This window comes from Podarcis cretensis (genome assembly GCF_951804945.1).
Source record: "Podarcis cretensis genome assembly, chromosome: 3".
In the NCBI taxonomy this organism is placed as follows: domain Eukaryota; kingdom Metazoa; phylum Chordata; class Lepidosauria; order Squamata; family Lacertidae; genus Podarcis; species Podarcis cretensis.
This window is the reverse complement of record NC_137172.1, coordinates 122,861,145-122,875,962: the sequence shown is the minus strand read 5'-3', so window position 1 is coordinate 122,875,962 and position 14,818 is coordinate 122,861,145. Positions and strand designations below refer to the sequence as shown.

At 41.3% G+C, this 14,818-nt stretch overlaps 1 protein-coding gene across 5 annotated transcripts; it reads left to right on the top strand.

Annotated features, from left to right (window-relative positions):
• Nucleotides 1-739: 739 nt before the first annotated feature.
• Nucleotides 740-14,077, top strand: FAM161A (FAM161 centrosomal protein A). Of its 5 annotated transcripts, none has more exons than XM_079969785.1 (7): nucleotides 740-1,140; nucleotides 3,172-3,402; nucleotides 4,957-6,135; nucleotides 10,325-10,492; nucleotides 10,671-10,770; nucleotides 11,775-11,935; nucleotides 13,643-14,077. In XM_079969785.1, the coding sequence occupies exons 1-7, from the start codon at nucleotides 773-775 to the stop codon at nucleotides 13,881-13,883; spliced, it is 2,448 nt and encodes an 815-aa protein (XP_079825911.1). In that variant the 5' UTR covers nucleotides 740-772; the 3' UTR covers nucleotides 13,884-14,077. The 5 variants fall into 5 exon arrangements, with proteins under 5 accessions (XP_079825911.1, XP_079825912.1, XP_079825914.1 ...); XM_079969787.1 differs by having other exon boundaries at nucleotides 957-1,140; nucleotides 3,167-3,402; XM_079969786.1 differs by lacking the exon at nucleotides 10,325-10,492.
• The last annotated feature ends 741 nt before the right edge of the window (nucleotides 14,078-14,818 follow it).

Genomic DNA, 14,818 nt, shown 5'->3' with positions numbered 1-14,818 from the left:
AAAAAAGATTCCACCTAAACATTAGGAAGAACTTCCTGACCGTAAGAGCTGTTTGACAGTGGAATTTGCTGCCAAGGAGTGTGGTGGAGTCTCCTTCTTTGGAGGTCTTTAAGCAGAGGCTTGACAACCATATGTCAGGAGTGCTCTGATGGTGTTTCCTGCTTGGCAGGGGGTTGGACTCGATGGCCCTTGTGGTCTCTTCCAACTCTATGATTCTATGATTCTCTCTCTCTCTCTCTCTCTATATATATATTAAACCAAACTGTGGGAGACAGTGGAAGACAGAAGTGCTTGGCGTGCTCTGGTCCAGGGGGTCACGAAGAGTCAGGCACGACTAAAGGACAACAACAAATAATAAATAAATAAATAATTATAGTAACAATATCCCTCACACGGCCTGCTGCTGTCACTTGCACACATCACAGGTGTGTGTGTGTGTGTGTGTGTGTGTGCTGGTGTGATGTGTGCACCCCCACGCTGCAGAGTGGAACTTGGGGGAGGGAGGTGGCCCCTCCATTAAAAATCTGTGGGAGCCCAGGCACAAGTCAGTGCCTATGCTCACTACAGTGAGTGTGTGTGTGTGTGTGTGTGTGTGTGAAATAATAGTGGCCTGCAGTGCAGGAATCTCAGCTAAAGCACCCAGAACAGGTTGCCTCATATATATTGAGTTGTCGCCCGTCTGTCTCGGGAGACAAGGGAGACTATAGGTATTGGGGTCCGTGCGCCTGGCTGCTTCGAGGCCAGCCAAGGATAACGCAGGGGGTTGGACTAGATGACCCCTGAGGTCCCTTCCGACTCCGCCGTGCGAGAGACGAGAGAAAGGACGAGAAGAGCATCTTGGCTTCGCAGCCCCGCCTCTCCAGCCAAGGCCCTTTCTGGAACAGGCGGGGCTCCGCGTTGGCCAGCGGGCGAGGGCTTTTTGTCCCGCGGGAGGCGCCGTAGCGCCGTCGCCTTGGCAACCGAGCCGGGCCAAGCGGCCTTGCGCTGCGCCGCGCGAAGAGAGCCATGGACGCGGCCCACCGAGCCGCCCTGCTCGCGGCCTCCTGCCTCCACACGCCGGTGGACCCGCGCACCAGGGCCCCGGTCGCGCTCTACGAGAGGGAGGGCGGAAGGCCCGCGCCGGGGGGCGGCGAGCGGCAGGTAGGCCGAAAGCGAGGGGGGGGACGGAGCTGCCCCCTGGTGGCCGCGGGAGGGAACGGCAGGAGGCGCCTTTGCCCTTCCTCCCAGGAAAAGAGGCAATTGCTGCGTGTCTCCAGGCAAAAGAGCGGAGCAGAGGAGCGCATTATTAATTAATTAGTAATATTTATTAATTATTATTAATAATGTTTATTATTATTAAATATTAAATATTATTAAATTATTATTATAATGTTTATAATAATAACTTTTATTATTATTATTATTAATAATAATAATAATAATAATAAAACACTTAATAATCCCTTGTCCCCTGAAGGTCTATTAATACACACACGCACACATGCAATAACCACAAAGAAAGAAAAATAATAATAATGAAGAATGCTCCGGGCCAGTCATTAGCAGGCAAACAACTATTTTGCCAAAGAGCAGGGAGGGGGTTTAGGCTAGATGGAAGTAAAATCTTTTTATTGTTTTTGTTTATTCATTTATTTCGCACAATTTGTACACCGCTTGATTGTTAAAAACCTCAGAGATTTTTAGAAAAAGATAAAACAATAAAATCGAGAAAAATTCACAACCAAAGTTTAAAACTTGCAGAAGTTAAAATACTGAAACAGATTAAAATTACCTGAACTTTCTAAGCACCTGGGTAGGCTTGTCTAAACAAAATTTTTTATCTATTTTTTAAGCTTAAAAAGGGAAACGTAAGCTTACTAGTCACTTTTTACCCAGAAGATCGCCAAGTGACTTACAGCCTTAAGAGAAGGGAAAATATTGGGGCATGGCGAATTAGACATCAATACATCGTCTAAGGTAACATGTATGAAAAAATAAAAGCCACACAACCACCATGTAAATAACTAGGAGAAATCAGCAACCAAAGCTTTTCCAGCTGTGATTGCAATGACTGGAAATCACAAATGCTAGCAGCTAAGAAAAACAGTTGTTAAACCAAATATGCTTAATAAGAAAGAAAGAGAAACATCCATGCTTGTGCCTGAATGACTGCCGGATTGGCACACATTTAACCAGCAGTGCTTTTATTAGCACAATGAAAACTCTGCGAGTGAAACATGTGCCTCTTGTGCACTTTTGCTTTAAACGGAGGTGGCAGGTCTTTCTGATGTCGGGAGTAACCATGACATATTATATATGCTGGGCTGAAAATGCTGACAGTCGGATATTGCTGTAGGTCCAGTTTTGTTCTGTATGAGTGGAAGTTGTACCTTGCCAGGCTGTGCAAAGGTCTGCCTTTCCTCTCTGGCATGCAGGAGAGAGCTTATTGTAAAGTCTGTGCGTCTTTGTGTATGATGGATTAGGCTCTATGACACATGGGTCGTCTTCCTGCCTCCCCTCTTTTCTGCTGCCAATCATGTCACTGGGCTGTCACTTAGAACAAGAAAGGTGGCAGACTGAAAACCTGCTCTTTAATGAGTAGTAGTGTTCTAAGAATAAAAGCGTGCACTTTTAAATTTGTCAACTGCAAAGGTAATAACACTGCAAGTTTCGAAACATTCTAAATTCTTTAACTTGCATGCTCTTTTTTACAATCAAGTGGTATATAAATTGTATGAAATAAAGGAAAACCGATGGAATCAATTCTAAATGGTTTTACTTCTCTTACTGCATTTTGATTGAAGACATTAGCATAGGTAACATTTCTGATGTATACCAAGCCTACACAAATCTCTTAATGAGCTTTACTTCAAAGGAGTCGAAATGAGTTTACATGCAGCTAACCAGAAAGGTACATAGTGTTGTAGTATATCTGTTGGTGAAATGCAATTATTCATTTGAAATTAGAAATAAAAATGGATTTAAATGTTTATTATATTTGAGCAACTTAGGCTATAGGATGATGCCATGCAGATTGGACCCTACTTTTACCATGTCTCAGCAGTTTTCAATGCTGAGAGACGCCAAGTTCCACAGTTGATGGCACCTTCCACTTGACCAAATTACTAGCATTTTATACTTACTTCTCCAAGGGGAATGAAAACATTATAATAATATTCTGTTTTAGGATAGTTTGAATCCTGAGAGACAGCAGCGTTCTACTGGACAAGCCAATTGCAGAGACTGGATAGACCTCTCCAAAATGTACCTTTCGAATCAAGAATATTATTTAAAGCTGGAAGAGCTTAAGTACGCTCACCTGGAGACGATGGCAAAATTGGAAAACATGTATCGGAATAAACTGTATCTAAAAGATGTTCAGCCTTTAACAAATGTGGATGTGACCCATAGTATGAATGACAGGTATGGTTTATAATCTATTTTTGTAGTATTATTTCTTTGAAGATGTTAAATATTGTAGTTACAGGCAGCAACCCTTTTAGGGGTTGACACGTGATTGCTGATGCGCAGGTCTTTTGGACCTGGAAGAGGGCAGAACGGGGGGCGGGGGGGGCGGAACAGGGCATAATGGGGTGGGGTGTGCTTATGTATGCTCTGCTGACACATGCAGGGGCCAAGAATGGAGCCCCTGCATGAAATAGTTACTGCCTGCATATATATTATAGAGGAATCTATATGCTGCTAATCTCACCAAAAATGTGTTTTACCGGTATATACTATATGCCAACAGCTTAACTTTTTAAAATTCCAAAGAACCTTCAGTTCTAGATTTTTGTATCTGGCTGCACTTGCCTCCCTGCAGGGAACTCAGAAAGAACAGCTGAACAAGGAAGAGAACTGAGTATTGTGTGAGTGTGTGTGTGTGTGTGTGTCTCTCTCTCTGTGTGTGTGTGTTTCTTGCCTTGATTTGTTTGAAAATATCCTTAATTGTAGGATAAACTCCTTAATCCTACTGAAAACGTCAGAATTGGTTCAACTGTTGTGGTGTACAATAGGTTATATATAGATAAAGATGTTGGAAGGTAATTATTTAACTTTCAGAGTTACCGAGTGTGTAACACTGCTAATTGCTTAACTATGCTTAAGCAATTGGAAGTGCAGGGTTGCATCCACTTTCTTCCCCACTCGATCCTTTTGGACTGGAGTGTAAATTCTTCCTAGGGATTTAGCACCAATTAACTATTACGTCTGATGGTGGCATTAGCTGATGCCAAGACTAACCAGGCTTCCTGCTTACACCAGAATCTGAAGCCATGGTTTAGGACAGTAATACTGAAATGGGACTGAAATGAAATTTCGGGAACATAGTATGTGGCTTTAATACCAAGTCAGCCCATTGATTCATCTAGCCCCGTATTGCCTCCACTGACTGGGAGCAGCTCTCCAGAGTTTCCAGTTGGGTTCTTTCCCAGCAACACCTGAAAATTCCAAGGATTGAACCTGGGACATTCTGCATGCAAAGCAGAGGCTCTGCTAATGAGCTGTGGCCTGTCTCCCTATTCATAGTAACAAAGTACTTTTGCTTAGGGTTTTCCAAAGGTTTTAGAACACTGTGCAGATACTCCTTAGGAAGCACCTTCTAAAATTAATTTTCAGTTTTGCTAATAGGACTACTTATTTTTACTTCTATTCTCTGTCTTACAGGAGACCAGTGATGTGAGTTCTGATCACAGACATAAAGCTAACATCCAGCCTATGGTTGCTTGGTCCTAACACAAATATTTCACTAAACTGTACATTTTATCATAAGGAACAAATGCAGTTTGGGGAAAGCTATTTTTCAGGTTTCTGGTAACAAAGGCAATGAGCTGGGACACAACCAGTATAGCCCAACCTGCTATACTGGTGGGATTTTTTAGACTTGAAATGCTCCTCCATTCTGTTATTCATCAAAGCAGTCTGGTTATATTTTGCCGCTTGCAGAAAACTAACCTTCACATTATTATTTCCTTTTAGATCTTGGGAGCCAAGGCCTTTTCAACCTCAGAATATGTGTAAATCATTTTCTGAGCCTGATTTGAACAATTCTTTTCATTCAGATTTATCTCATATATCTGATAAAGAATTAGAGTTAGAAGACAGTGAAGACAGATCACTTACATTTGGTAAGGAGCAAGCTGAAAATTCATGGGATGGGTCATCTTTGGAGGACTATTCTCACTGCAACCAAAGTATTTTATCCAAATTACAGACTTTGAGGAAGAGCAGGAGGAAGAAAAAAAAGTGGTCCCCAAAGATCACAATACCTGAGCCTTTCCAGATGACTATCAGAGAAGCTAAGATAAAACAACAGAACATAAAGTCAAAGTCACTGATTGAACTGGAAAATAACTTGCTGAAGAAAGAATTGGAGGAGGAAGCAGAATGTCAAAAGAAATTCCGAGCCCATCCAGTGCCTGCTTATGTCTTTTTCCCTCTCTATCATGATATTATGCAGCAAAATGAAGAACGTAGAAAGTCACTAAGAGAGCGGAGGCGAGAGATCCTTTTAGCTACACAAAAGCCATTTCAGTTTATTGAGCGGGAAGCACAAAAGAAAGAAATGAAGAAAACGCATTTGAAGGACGTTTCTTCACCAGAAAAGAAAGCAAAAGTATTCAAAGCAAAGCCAGTTCCTAAATTTGTTTATAGTTCAGAAATTAATGAGAAGCTAAAGGAGGAAGAGCTTTATAGAGATATTAGAATTCAGATGAGATCAGAAGAACTTCTGCGCAATTCATCTCTCCCTAACAGTAGGTTAGGAAACAGAGGCATTAATAAGAATAGGCAGCAAAATCATCTTGAGCTGACTAAAGAAGTAAAACACAAACCAAAGACCAAAGCCAAGGTCCCAGATTTTGAAATTTTACATCAAAAATTCCTGAAGCGGCTTCAGAGACAGAAGAATGTGAAACACATTACAGCCTGTGAACCCTTCAATCTCTGTACACCAAATATAGCATCTCACAAAGAGAAAATTCTTGAGGACATTCAAATGGATGAAGAAAAATTAAAGGAAACACGCTGGCCCTTTGCTTCTTCAAGAGCTAAGCCTCAAATGAGGTCTTTGAATGCAAATTCATCTCCTTCAGGCTGTGAAGAATCTGTATCTCCAAGAATTACAGAATCTACAAGACGACGACTACAAGTAGTCAGGTGAGCTGTTCACAGGCCTGGACTGATGTAATTGTCGTTAATTTCAAGTTTAATTTCAAGTTGCTTATGGAAAATAAAACCATGTTGATGCAATAAGGTACTAAATACTTGTTTTAGTTATCGCTGCATATCTTAAGTGAAGTTAAAACTACGATCCACGTGGGATTAATAAAACTATTATTCTCCGTTTATAATGGTTTTACAAATTGCATGTGGATTTTTTTTATATAAGTAATTTTTATTGGTTTTCGTATCTGTTTAACAACATATAAGTTTGTTGGGGGAACCCATACTTCAAGATCCAAAGGGGGATTCAGATCATCTTCTTATTACTGCGTTAATGTTCAAATCAGTCCCAATCAGTCCAGACAAAGTTCATAATTCTATCCAGTCTTATCTTTTTTTTTTTAAAAAAATATTTATTAAGATTTTTTAAATACAAAAATGCAAAAGTAATAAACAATATAACAAATCATAACATATTATCAAAGCTTCTCCCGCTCCCACTTGCATCATTGCAAAACTTTTCCCAGCAATTTATCAACTTATTTACATTCTTAAATCTTATTCATTTAATTTAGTCAAATAATTCTCCAAGAAATTTATATTTTCCTCCATCTCATTTATCATCCAGATTACATCTAATTTAGTGGTGCTCAATTGTTTATGATCTGGCATCCTTCTTAACATTCAACCAAATTACAGTGTTTTTGTAAATAAATCCTAAATTTCTTCCAGTCTTCTTCAACTCTCTCCTCTCCCAGGTCTCGGATTCTGCCGGTCATCTCTGCCAATTCCATATAGTCGTATCAGTTGCATCTGCCATTCTTCCAGTGTGGGTAGATATTGGGTTTTCCAATGCTTAGCGATGAGTATCCTTGCTGCTGTTGTTGCATACATAAAAAATGTTCGGTCCTTCCTTAACACCTTCTGGCTGACAATACCCAGGAGGAAGGCCTCTGGTTTCTTAGGGAAGGTATACTTAAATACCTTTTTCAGCTCATTATATATCATTTCCCAGAAAGCCTTCACTCTAGGGCACGTCCACCAGAGGTGAAAGAATGTTCCTTCATTTTCTTTACATTTCCAACATTTATTATCAGACAAATGGTATATTTTGGCAAGTTTAACTGGGGTCATGTACCATCTATATATCATTTTCATTACATTTTCCTTCAAAGCATTACATGCAGTGAAGTTCAACCCAATGGTCCACAACCTTTCCCAGTCCTCAAACATAATATTGTGCCCAATGTCTTGTGCCCACTTTATCATAGCCGATTTAACCATTTCATCTTGTGTATTCCATTTTAACAGCAAGTTATACATTCTTGAAAGTACCTTAGTCTTAGGCTCTAACAGTTCTGTTTCCAACTTCGATTTCTCCACCTGGAACCCTAACTTTTTGTAATTCTATCCAGTCTTATCTTGGTGTTTCCACATCATAACTTGTTCATATAATTTCTCTTTTTCCTTTACAATCTCTTCTGTTAGTCTCCTTAAGCCGGTAAGCAAGTATAATGATCCTGTGTGGATTTCCCGTTCCTCCAAACTAAGTCCAGATGGTTTCCATATATCTCCTTCGTAGATAACATCGCTCTTTCCATCATAAATTAGGCATTGTCACTCTTAAGTCCCACCGAGAAGTTGATTTCTCTCTTTCTCCTCCCAGACCCAAGAGCTCCATCAATGCCTCCCAAAATGGCGACGGCATTTTTAACTGCGTCATTCCAAAACTCTTAGCTTTCCAGCTTCGTCTTGAAACATTGCTTTGGTTCGAAAGTTTATCTCCACACAGTCTTAAATCCACAGCTTAAGTCCTTAATTTCTGACTCATTAGGGGAGGGGATTCTTGTTTAATCACATAAAAAAAAGAAAGGCAGGTTCCCCCCTCCCCCCTCAGTCATTTGTCGTACCGTATCTTGATGTATCTTCTCATATTTTATCCTTGTCTTGTTATCAGAGATCTCTTCTGTCAGCAGTCTTTACTCCCCCTTTTTCCTTGAAGTATGTGCAATTTATCTCGTCCAAATTGTTTCTTTTGAAGATTGTTGCAACCAGAGGCGCGGATCAGAGACGGCATTGAGGAGTGCCGGAATCCCACAGGAGGGCTTTGTGCCTAGTGCCCCCACCCCCACAAATTCGGGGGTGGTATAGGGCACAGCAGGCAAGGGCCGTCCCCCCCACAATCCTGGGGGGGGGGTTAAGGAGGCTAATTTTCCCCATCATAGCCTCCAAATTACCTCGTGTGGGTCGGAGAGATGTTATTGTCAGCCAACTTCCGATGCGCCACCTAGTGGCCCCCCCCCACAAATTAAAAAATTTGGCTTTGTAATTTGGAATTTATGCGATGTGATTTAATTTGATGTGATTGGCCAGTTAATAAAAATTATTAAAAAACAACATCAACAACAACATATAAGTAGACAACTAAACATAATCATGTTAATCATATTAATTTTGTTTTTTTAAATAACGAAATATGAAGATTATCTTTGAATGCGTGAAATTCATGCTATTTTGGAGAGGAATTCAGTGTTGCACTAAGGCAATCATTTCATCAGAGCAAGCATTTCAGATGAAATGAACCCCCCTTTCCTTCCTCCATGTGCTGTTCTGGGGCTTTCAGGGAATGGGGGTGGCGGGTGGGGAAGTCCTTTTCCTCCCCATGATTGTTTTAAGCCACACTCCATTGTCAGCAACTGATTTTGCGTCCCCTCTTCCCAGATCTTGTGTCTGGTGTTGGGGCACCAGTCACTTTGCCCTAGTTACACAGCTGCCAAGACCAAGGGGGCCAACCATTTCCTGAGTTCAGTGTTCTTGATGTAGTGGTTGTAGCAATGGATATCTCCAGAGAACTGTGGATGGATGGTTGGCTATGCTCTCTTTTAGGGTAAGGAAACCATCTTTGATTAGCCTCACGGTGGAGTTTTAGAGGAAGTACATTGTTTCATTGCATGTATGTCTGAACTCACATGCATGTTCCACACTTGTGTATTCATACACACACTACTGAGAGGTTTAGGATCCTTTGATAGAGTTATGATGTGCGTCTGTTGTGCCCACAAGAAGTTCCTACACCAGAGGTGTATTATATGAAATGAAAGTGTCAGAATAGATAAATGTTGCTTCAGAAAGCAAAATTATAATTTAAGCAGGCAAAGAGTGAGTGAAAGAATCCTGAACTGTTATCAAAAGCCTATAGAAAATGAGCGCGACAATTTCACCACAGAACCCACACTAATAGCAAGTCAAGAAATGGAGTGGGGGAAGGTAGACTTGTCCTTGAAGCAAAGGTTGTGTTGTTTCCTTTGGAGTGCTAAGTAAGAATTCTTTCTTGGAGCTTGGAGAGCTAACTAACCATTGAAAATCTAGGGTTTTTGTAAAAATTTTAGCCAATTCATTCTAATGGAGAAGGAAGGGAGCTCTGAGACGAGCAATTCCTATAATTTTAGTATTTCTATTGTTCTGTTGTTTCTTCCCAGAGTTTCCTGCCTATTTCCCATTTTCTTTATTTTGCTTAATAAAAAGTTGAAAGGATCTAGTGAGCAATGACTGAACTGTTTATCCTTGTTTACTTCCTGTCTTAAAGTTACCTTACTATTACCGTGATGGCATCCATTCAGGTGTTGATTAGATGTTATTAGTTGCTAGATTTACACGTGCTGATATTTACACAAGGTATTTGGAGCTCAGGATGTCTCTTCCAGACATGTTTTTGAGATACGGCTGGTACCAGCATCAAGAAAGTTCATAATGGGGATCTCCTGTTATATTAAGTTATGCCAACCTTCTTACTCATTCCATGATCTACAATAATAAGTCCTAGAAAAAGTTGAGATTGACACATACCCATTCACATCATTTTTTATTAAATGTATCACAAGACTAACAAAATATTCCAGCAATCCAAAAGAAAGAAAGAAAGAAAAACAATTGTGCACGATCATGTATAAAGGTAAAGAGATAAAACATATTTTTAAATAATAAAAAAATAAACTTACACAAAAGAGGCAACATGGCAGTATTCCAAGACAGGACACAGGCACCAGATGAAATAATATTTGGGTGGGATTTGCTACCTGTGAAGTACATTACTTCTTGATCTGTATAAGTGTATCCTTAAGAAATTCTATAAAGCCTTTTCTCAATTTAAATTTATTTAGTTCTACTTTATTTTGTTATTCAGGGAGTCAGCAGAGGAAAAAAGAAAGGTAGAAGAAGAGAAGAAGAAAAATAGAACAAAACAAAAAGAAAGAGCAAGAAAGCTACAGAAACTTATATACACCCGGGCTGAGGCAAATGATCCCCATCAAAGTCTAGCTCAGATGCATAAATCGAAGTTTAAAATACTCAGGTATTCTGCTAATGTAGTCTCCAAATCCTGACCCAATAAGTGCAAGATCATTAGTTCAGTAGCAGGCCCTCAAAGTGTGTAACATAGTTTAGTCTTGCTGCTTCTATTTTTATTTTGCTGTGAAAGTTCATGATTAAATTCCATACCATTTCCATGTCATGGTATATTAAAAAAACAGGAAACACGAAAAGCAGAGAATGAAGGAATATCTCCAGGAACTGGAAGAAATGGAAGAAAGAGTGAAAAAGAGGCCACTGTTGTTGGAACAAGCTACACAGGTTATTGACATCTCTCATATATTGGGGTGCCAGCTCTCTTCTTTATCTGATGATCAAGAACTGTCATTGAGGTGATGCAAGCTTTGCCACCCTCCCAGGCTCCCGTCTCCCATTGCATCACTTCTGTACGCCTCATTTCATTTGTCTGTGCTTTCTCAGCCAGCAATGATTGCTGCCTTCCTGGTTATAATTGTGTACAGTAATGTCCCTGTTAAGCTGTCTTATTTTATACTCTGCATTCCTAATCCACCCACCACAGTGTGAAGAGTAGAGGAGACGCTACTTAATTTAACTGTGATTATTTACACTTGTTTTGTTTATTTGCTTGATTTCTAGTCTGCCTTTTGACCCAGAAGGATCCCAAGCAGCTTACTTAAAATAATGCAACAACATTAGGTCTGCTTCTTCCATTTCTGGCACATGGCATTGCCCTGTGGTAGTATGTCTTCCCTTCTACCTAAGGCTGCAAGTCAAGGGCAGAGATGGATGAACCAGCCACAGCTGAGCAGATACGTAATCTAAACGTTTAATATTTTTAACATGTAATTTAAACATTTAATGTGTTTGCTGGCGCAGAGGTGTTGAGTACCAAATTTTAAAATGCCACTGCCTAAAGCTTTGTGTTTGTGTTCCACAACATTTTCATGCTCTGAGGTCATGGATGTTTGGCAACCAATGTACACATCCACAGCCGTATACAGTGGTACCTCAGGTTACAGACGTTTCAGGTTACAGACGCTTCAGGTCACAGACTCCACTAACCCAGAAATAGTACCTTGGGTTAAGAACTTTGCTTCAGGATGAGAACAGAAATCGTGCGGCGGCGGTGCGGCAGCCTCATTAGCTAAAGTGGTGCTTCAGGTTAAGAACAGTTTCAGGTTAAGAACGGACCTCCAGAACGAATTAAGTTCTTAACATGAGGTACCACTGTATATTCTTTAAATTTAAGAGTATCTTAGTAGTGTATTTTGTTATTCTTTTACTCTACCTCTCCTAAAATACAGAAAAATGCACGAATAGCAGCCGAGAAGCATTACTGCGGTATTCTTCGAGAGCTGGGACTATGTGAAGAGTTTGTTTCAAAGAAAGGTGAAACAGCTCCAGAAATGCTTTTGCAGGACCATTCCAGTGGTGGCTCTGACATTTTGACAGCAGACGGCGAAAGGTAAATACTGCCAGTGGTTGCCATAGATCAGGATGGGCAACTTGTGGCCTTCCAGATGTTGTTGGACTCCAACTGCCAGCAACTGCCCAGCCAAGGTGGCCAAGGATCAAGGATGATGGAAGCTGTGGTCTAACAAAATTGGGAGGGATGCAGATTCCCTATCCCTGCCCTAGATGTTTTAAGAGGGAGACTGACAACTTTAATCTCAAACTGCCCCTTTTGCTGTAGTTTATTCTAATAGCACAGAACTCTAAAATCCAAAGCCTCGTGTGCATGTGGTATGTCTGCAGCTCCTCTCTGGAGAGAGACTTAAATCTCCATTGGGTGACAGCATCATGTGAGTCAGCATCAACTTCCCCTTCCTCTTTTTCCTCTTCTGGCCCCCATGCTATCCCAGTCTGGTCTAGCAGGTTCCCCAACTCTCCAGAGCACATTTGGGGGGGGGCATGCAGGGGACTACATGGGAGATGGTGAGAGATCTGTCCTGCCAGCTGTGGTCATTCCACTGGCAGATGGACACTGTTGGATTTCACCCATTGAAAAGAATGTGAAAATATTCACAGCCCTTATACCTGCGGTTGATTGGTGGATGGAAGAATTGATGGTAAAAGTACTCAAAGTAAAGCAAACTGCCAAAACCTAGAAGTCCACGGATGCTTCCTCTAGCTGGGATTTCAAGTGTGGATTTCCCTTTTTACTCAGTTATTAGGTTATTACATCAGAACTGCAAGAACTGGAATGGGCAAGGTAATCAAGCAGCCAAGAGGTTTTATTTGCAGCTTTAGGAAAATCAACAGCAGACTTGGAGCTTTCTACTGGACATGACAATAGCTGCCCTTATTTTTCAGGAGTGTTCCCTAGAATGGAGGGGCTGTGAGGCCACCCCCTGAACCATCCCATATATACCAATCATGTTGGAACATTAGTAATTTTAGCTTGATAGCTTCTAATTGAGCTGACCTGGCTGGGCTTGTGGCTGATTATTCTATGGAGACTGACTGGCACTTATAGCTAGAGCTAGGTCCATGAGTATGAGGACCAACCACATGCATGGCTCCAATATCGGAGTGCTGATTTTAAAAACAAGGATATTCTGTATATTGCTTCACACAGAAAACAGGCTGTTTGGAGACTTGCTTCAGGATGTCCTCAAGAAAGGACACAGTGATGGTTTTATCACTTACTGTCTTCTTACAGTCAAGATGGAGATTTTGCATGCTGCTCCAGGATTCTTTGTTCTTGTGGGCTTACAATCCATTTCATCTGGGGGACAATGATCTTCTGTACCAGTGCACCCTTTGAATATAAGTGCATGGCAGCCTGATGGCTTCTTTGTTCATGAGGCATTCCGAGATTGATGGTTTTGTCTCTGCAGATGCCTCCTTTGAGGGTATCTGGGAGGGTTCAGGGCACATGGGGGGGGGGGGGGGAGGAAAAGTGAGAGGACCTGCTGCACAAAGCATAAATCCTTGCACTCATGGACCTGTGACTTAGTGCTGCATTGGATGCAAGCCATAATGCTACACAAGTTGAAACTAAATTTTACAATGCAATAACATTGTCACCAGTGCAATAACACGAAATCACGCCAGTTGACAAATTTGAGAATAGCTCCTTATAGCTGTGATCTGATTGGATCATAATATGTATTCAGCTGTTCTTTAGAGGATGCCAATGGGCAGTGTTTTTCTTCTGTTTCTCCTGTAGTGATAATGAAAATAAATCAGGAGATGGAGAATCTGAGCGAGAGTGGGAGAGCTCACAGCTCCATTCTGCCCGGTCCTGTGGAGAGGAGGGTGGTGATGAGGAGGAGGAGGAGGTGGAAGCCTCTGAAGAGGAGGTGGACATGGAAGCTCAGCCAGATCACGATGGCCAGGAGGCTCCTGAGTATGAAAGTGAAAACAGTGAACAAGCTGCCACAGAAAAATCCAGTGATGATGAAGGCTAACTGAAATACATGGCTGCTTCCATGTTGTGTGGGTTTTGGTGTTTTGAATTTATTCTGTTGCTCCAAATAATATAAGAGATGGAGAAAATGAGACAACTGGCGCAAATAGAGTTTTGAAGCATTTTTAATGTGCTGATCAGCTGTGAGTTTTCAACTGGCTTATTTTATTTATTAAATTTGTAGACTGCCCTATATCTGCAAGTCTCAGGGTGGTTCCCAGAATAAAATCAATATAAAACCACAAAATTCATAATCAAAACAAAACCAACCCAATAATCCTTCCCCCACATTTTAAAAAGGCATAGGATGTCAACCAACCAAAGGCCTGGTTAAAGAGGAATGTTTTTGCCTGGCACCTAAAGGTGTATAATGAAGGCCCCAGGCAAACCTCCCTGGGGAGAGCAATCCACAGATGGGGAGCCACTGCAGAAAAAGCCTCTTCTCGTGTTCCCACCCTCTGGATCTCGTGGAGGAGGCATGAAGAAGGGCCTCAGAAGATGATCTCAGGGTCTGGGTAGGTCCATATAGAAAGAGGTGGATCTTTGAGGTATTGTCCTGAGCCATTTAGGGCTTTATAGGTTAAAACCAGCACTTTTAATTGGGCCCAGAAACTAATTGGTAGCCAGAGCAGTTGGACCAGGATTGGTGTAATATGCTCAAACTGTCTTGCCCCAGTGAGCAACCTGGCCGCTGAATTCTGCACTAGCTAAAGTTTTATGAACTGCCTTCAGAGGCAGACCTACATATAATGCATTGCAGTAATCCAGCCTAGAGGTTACCAGAGCATAGGCAACAGTAGTTAGGCTAAGCTGATAGAAGGCTCTCTGGGCCACAGAAGCAACATTTCATTTACCATATTTTTTGCCCCATAGGACGCATCTAGTTTTTTTGGGGGGGAAATAAAGAAAAATCCCCCCCCCCAGGTGTGGGGCTGG

Excerpts from the sequence above, each read along its gene's own strand:
- FAM161A (XM_079969785.1), top strand. The coding sequence starts at position 773 with ATGACCCCTGAGGTCCCTTCCGACTCCGCCGTGCGAGAGACGAGAGAA. Across the intron at positions 10,493-10,670 it reads TCGAAGTTTAAAATACTCAG|GAAACACGAAAAGCAGAGAA; the intron begins GTATTCTGCTAA and ends TTAAAAAAACAG. Across the intron at positions 11,936-13,642 it reads TTGACAGCAGACGGCGAAAG|TGATAATGAAAATAAATCAG; the intron begins GTAAATACTGCC and ends TTTCTCCTGTAG.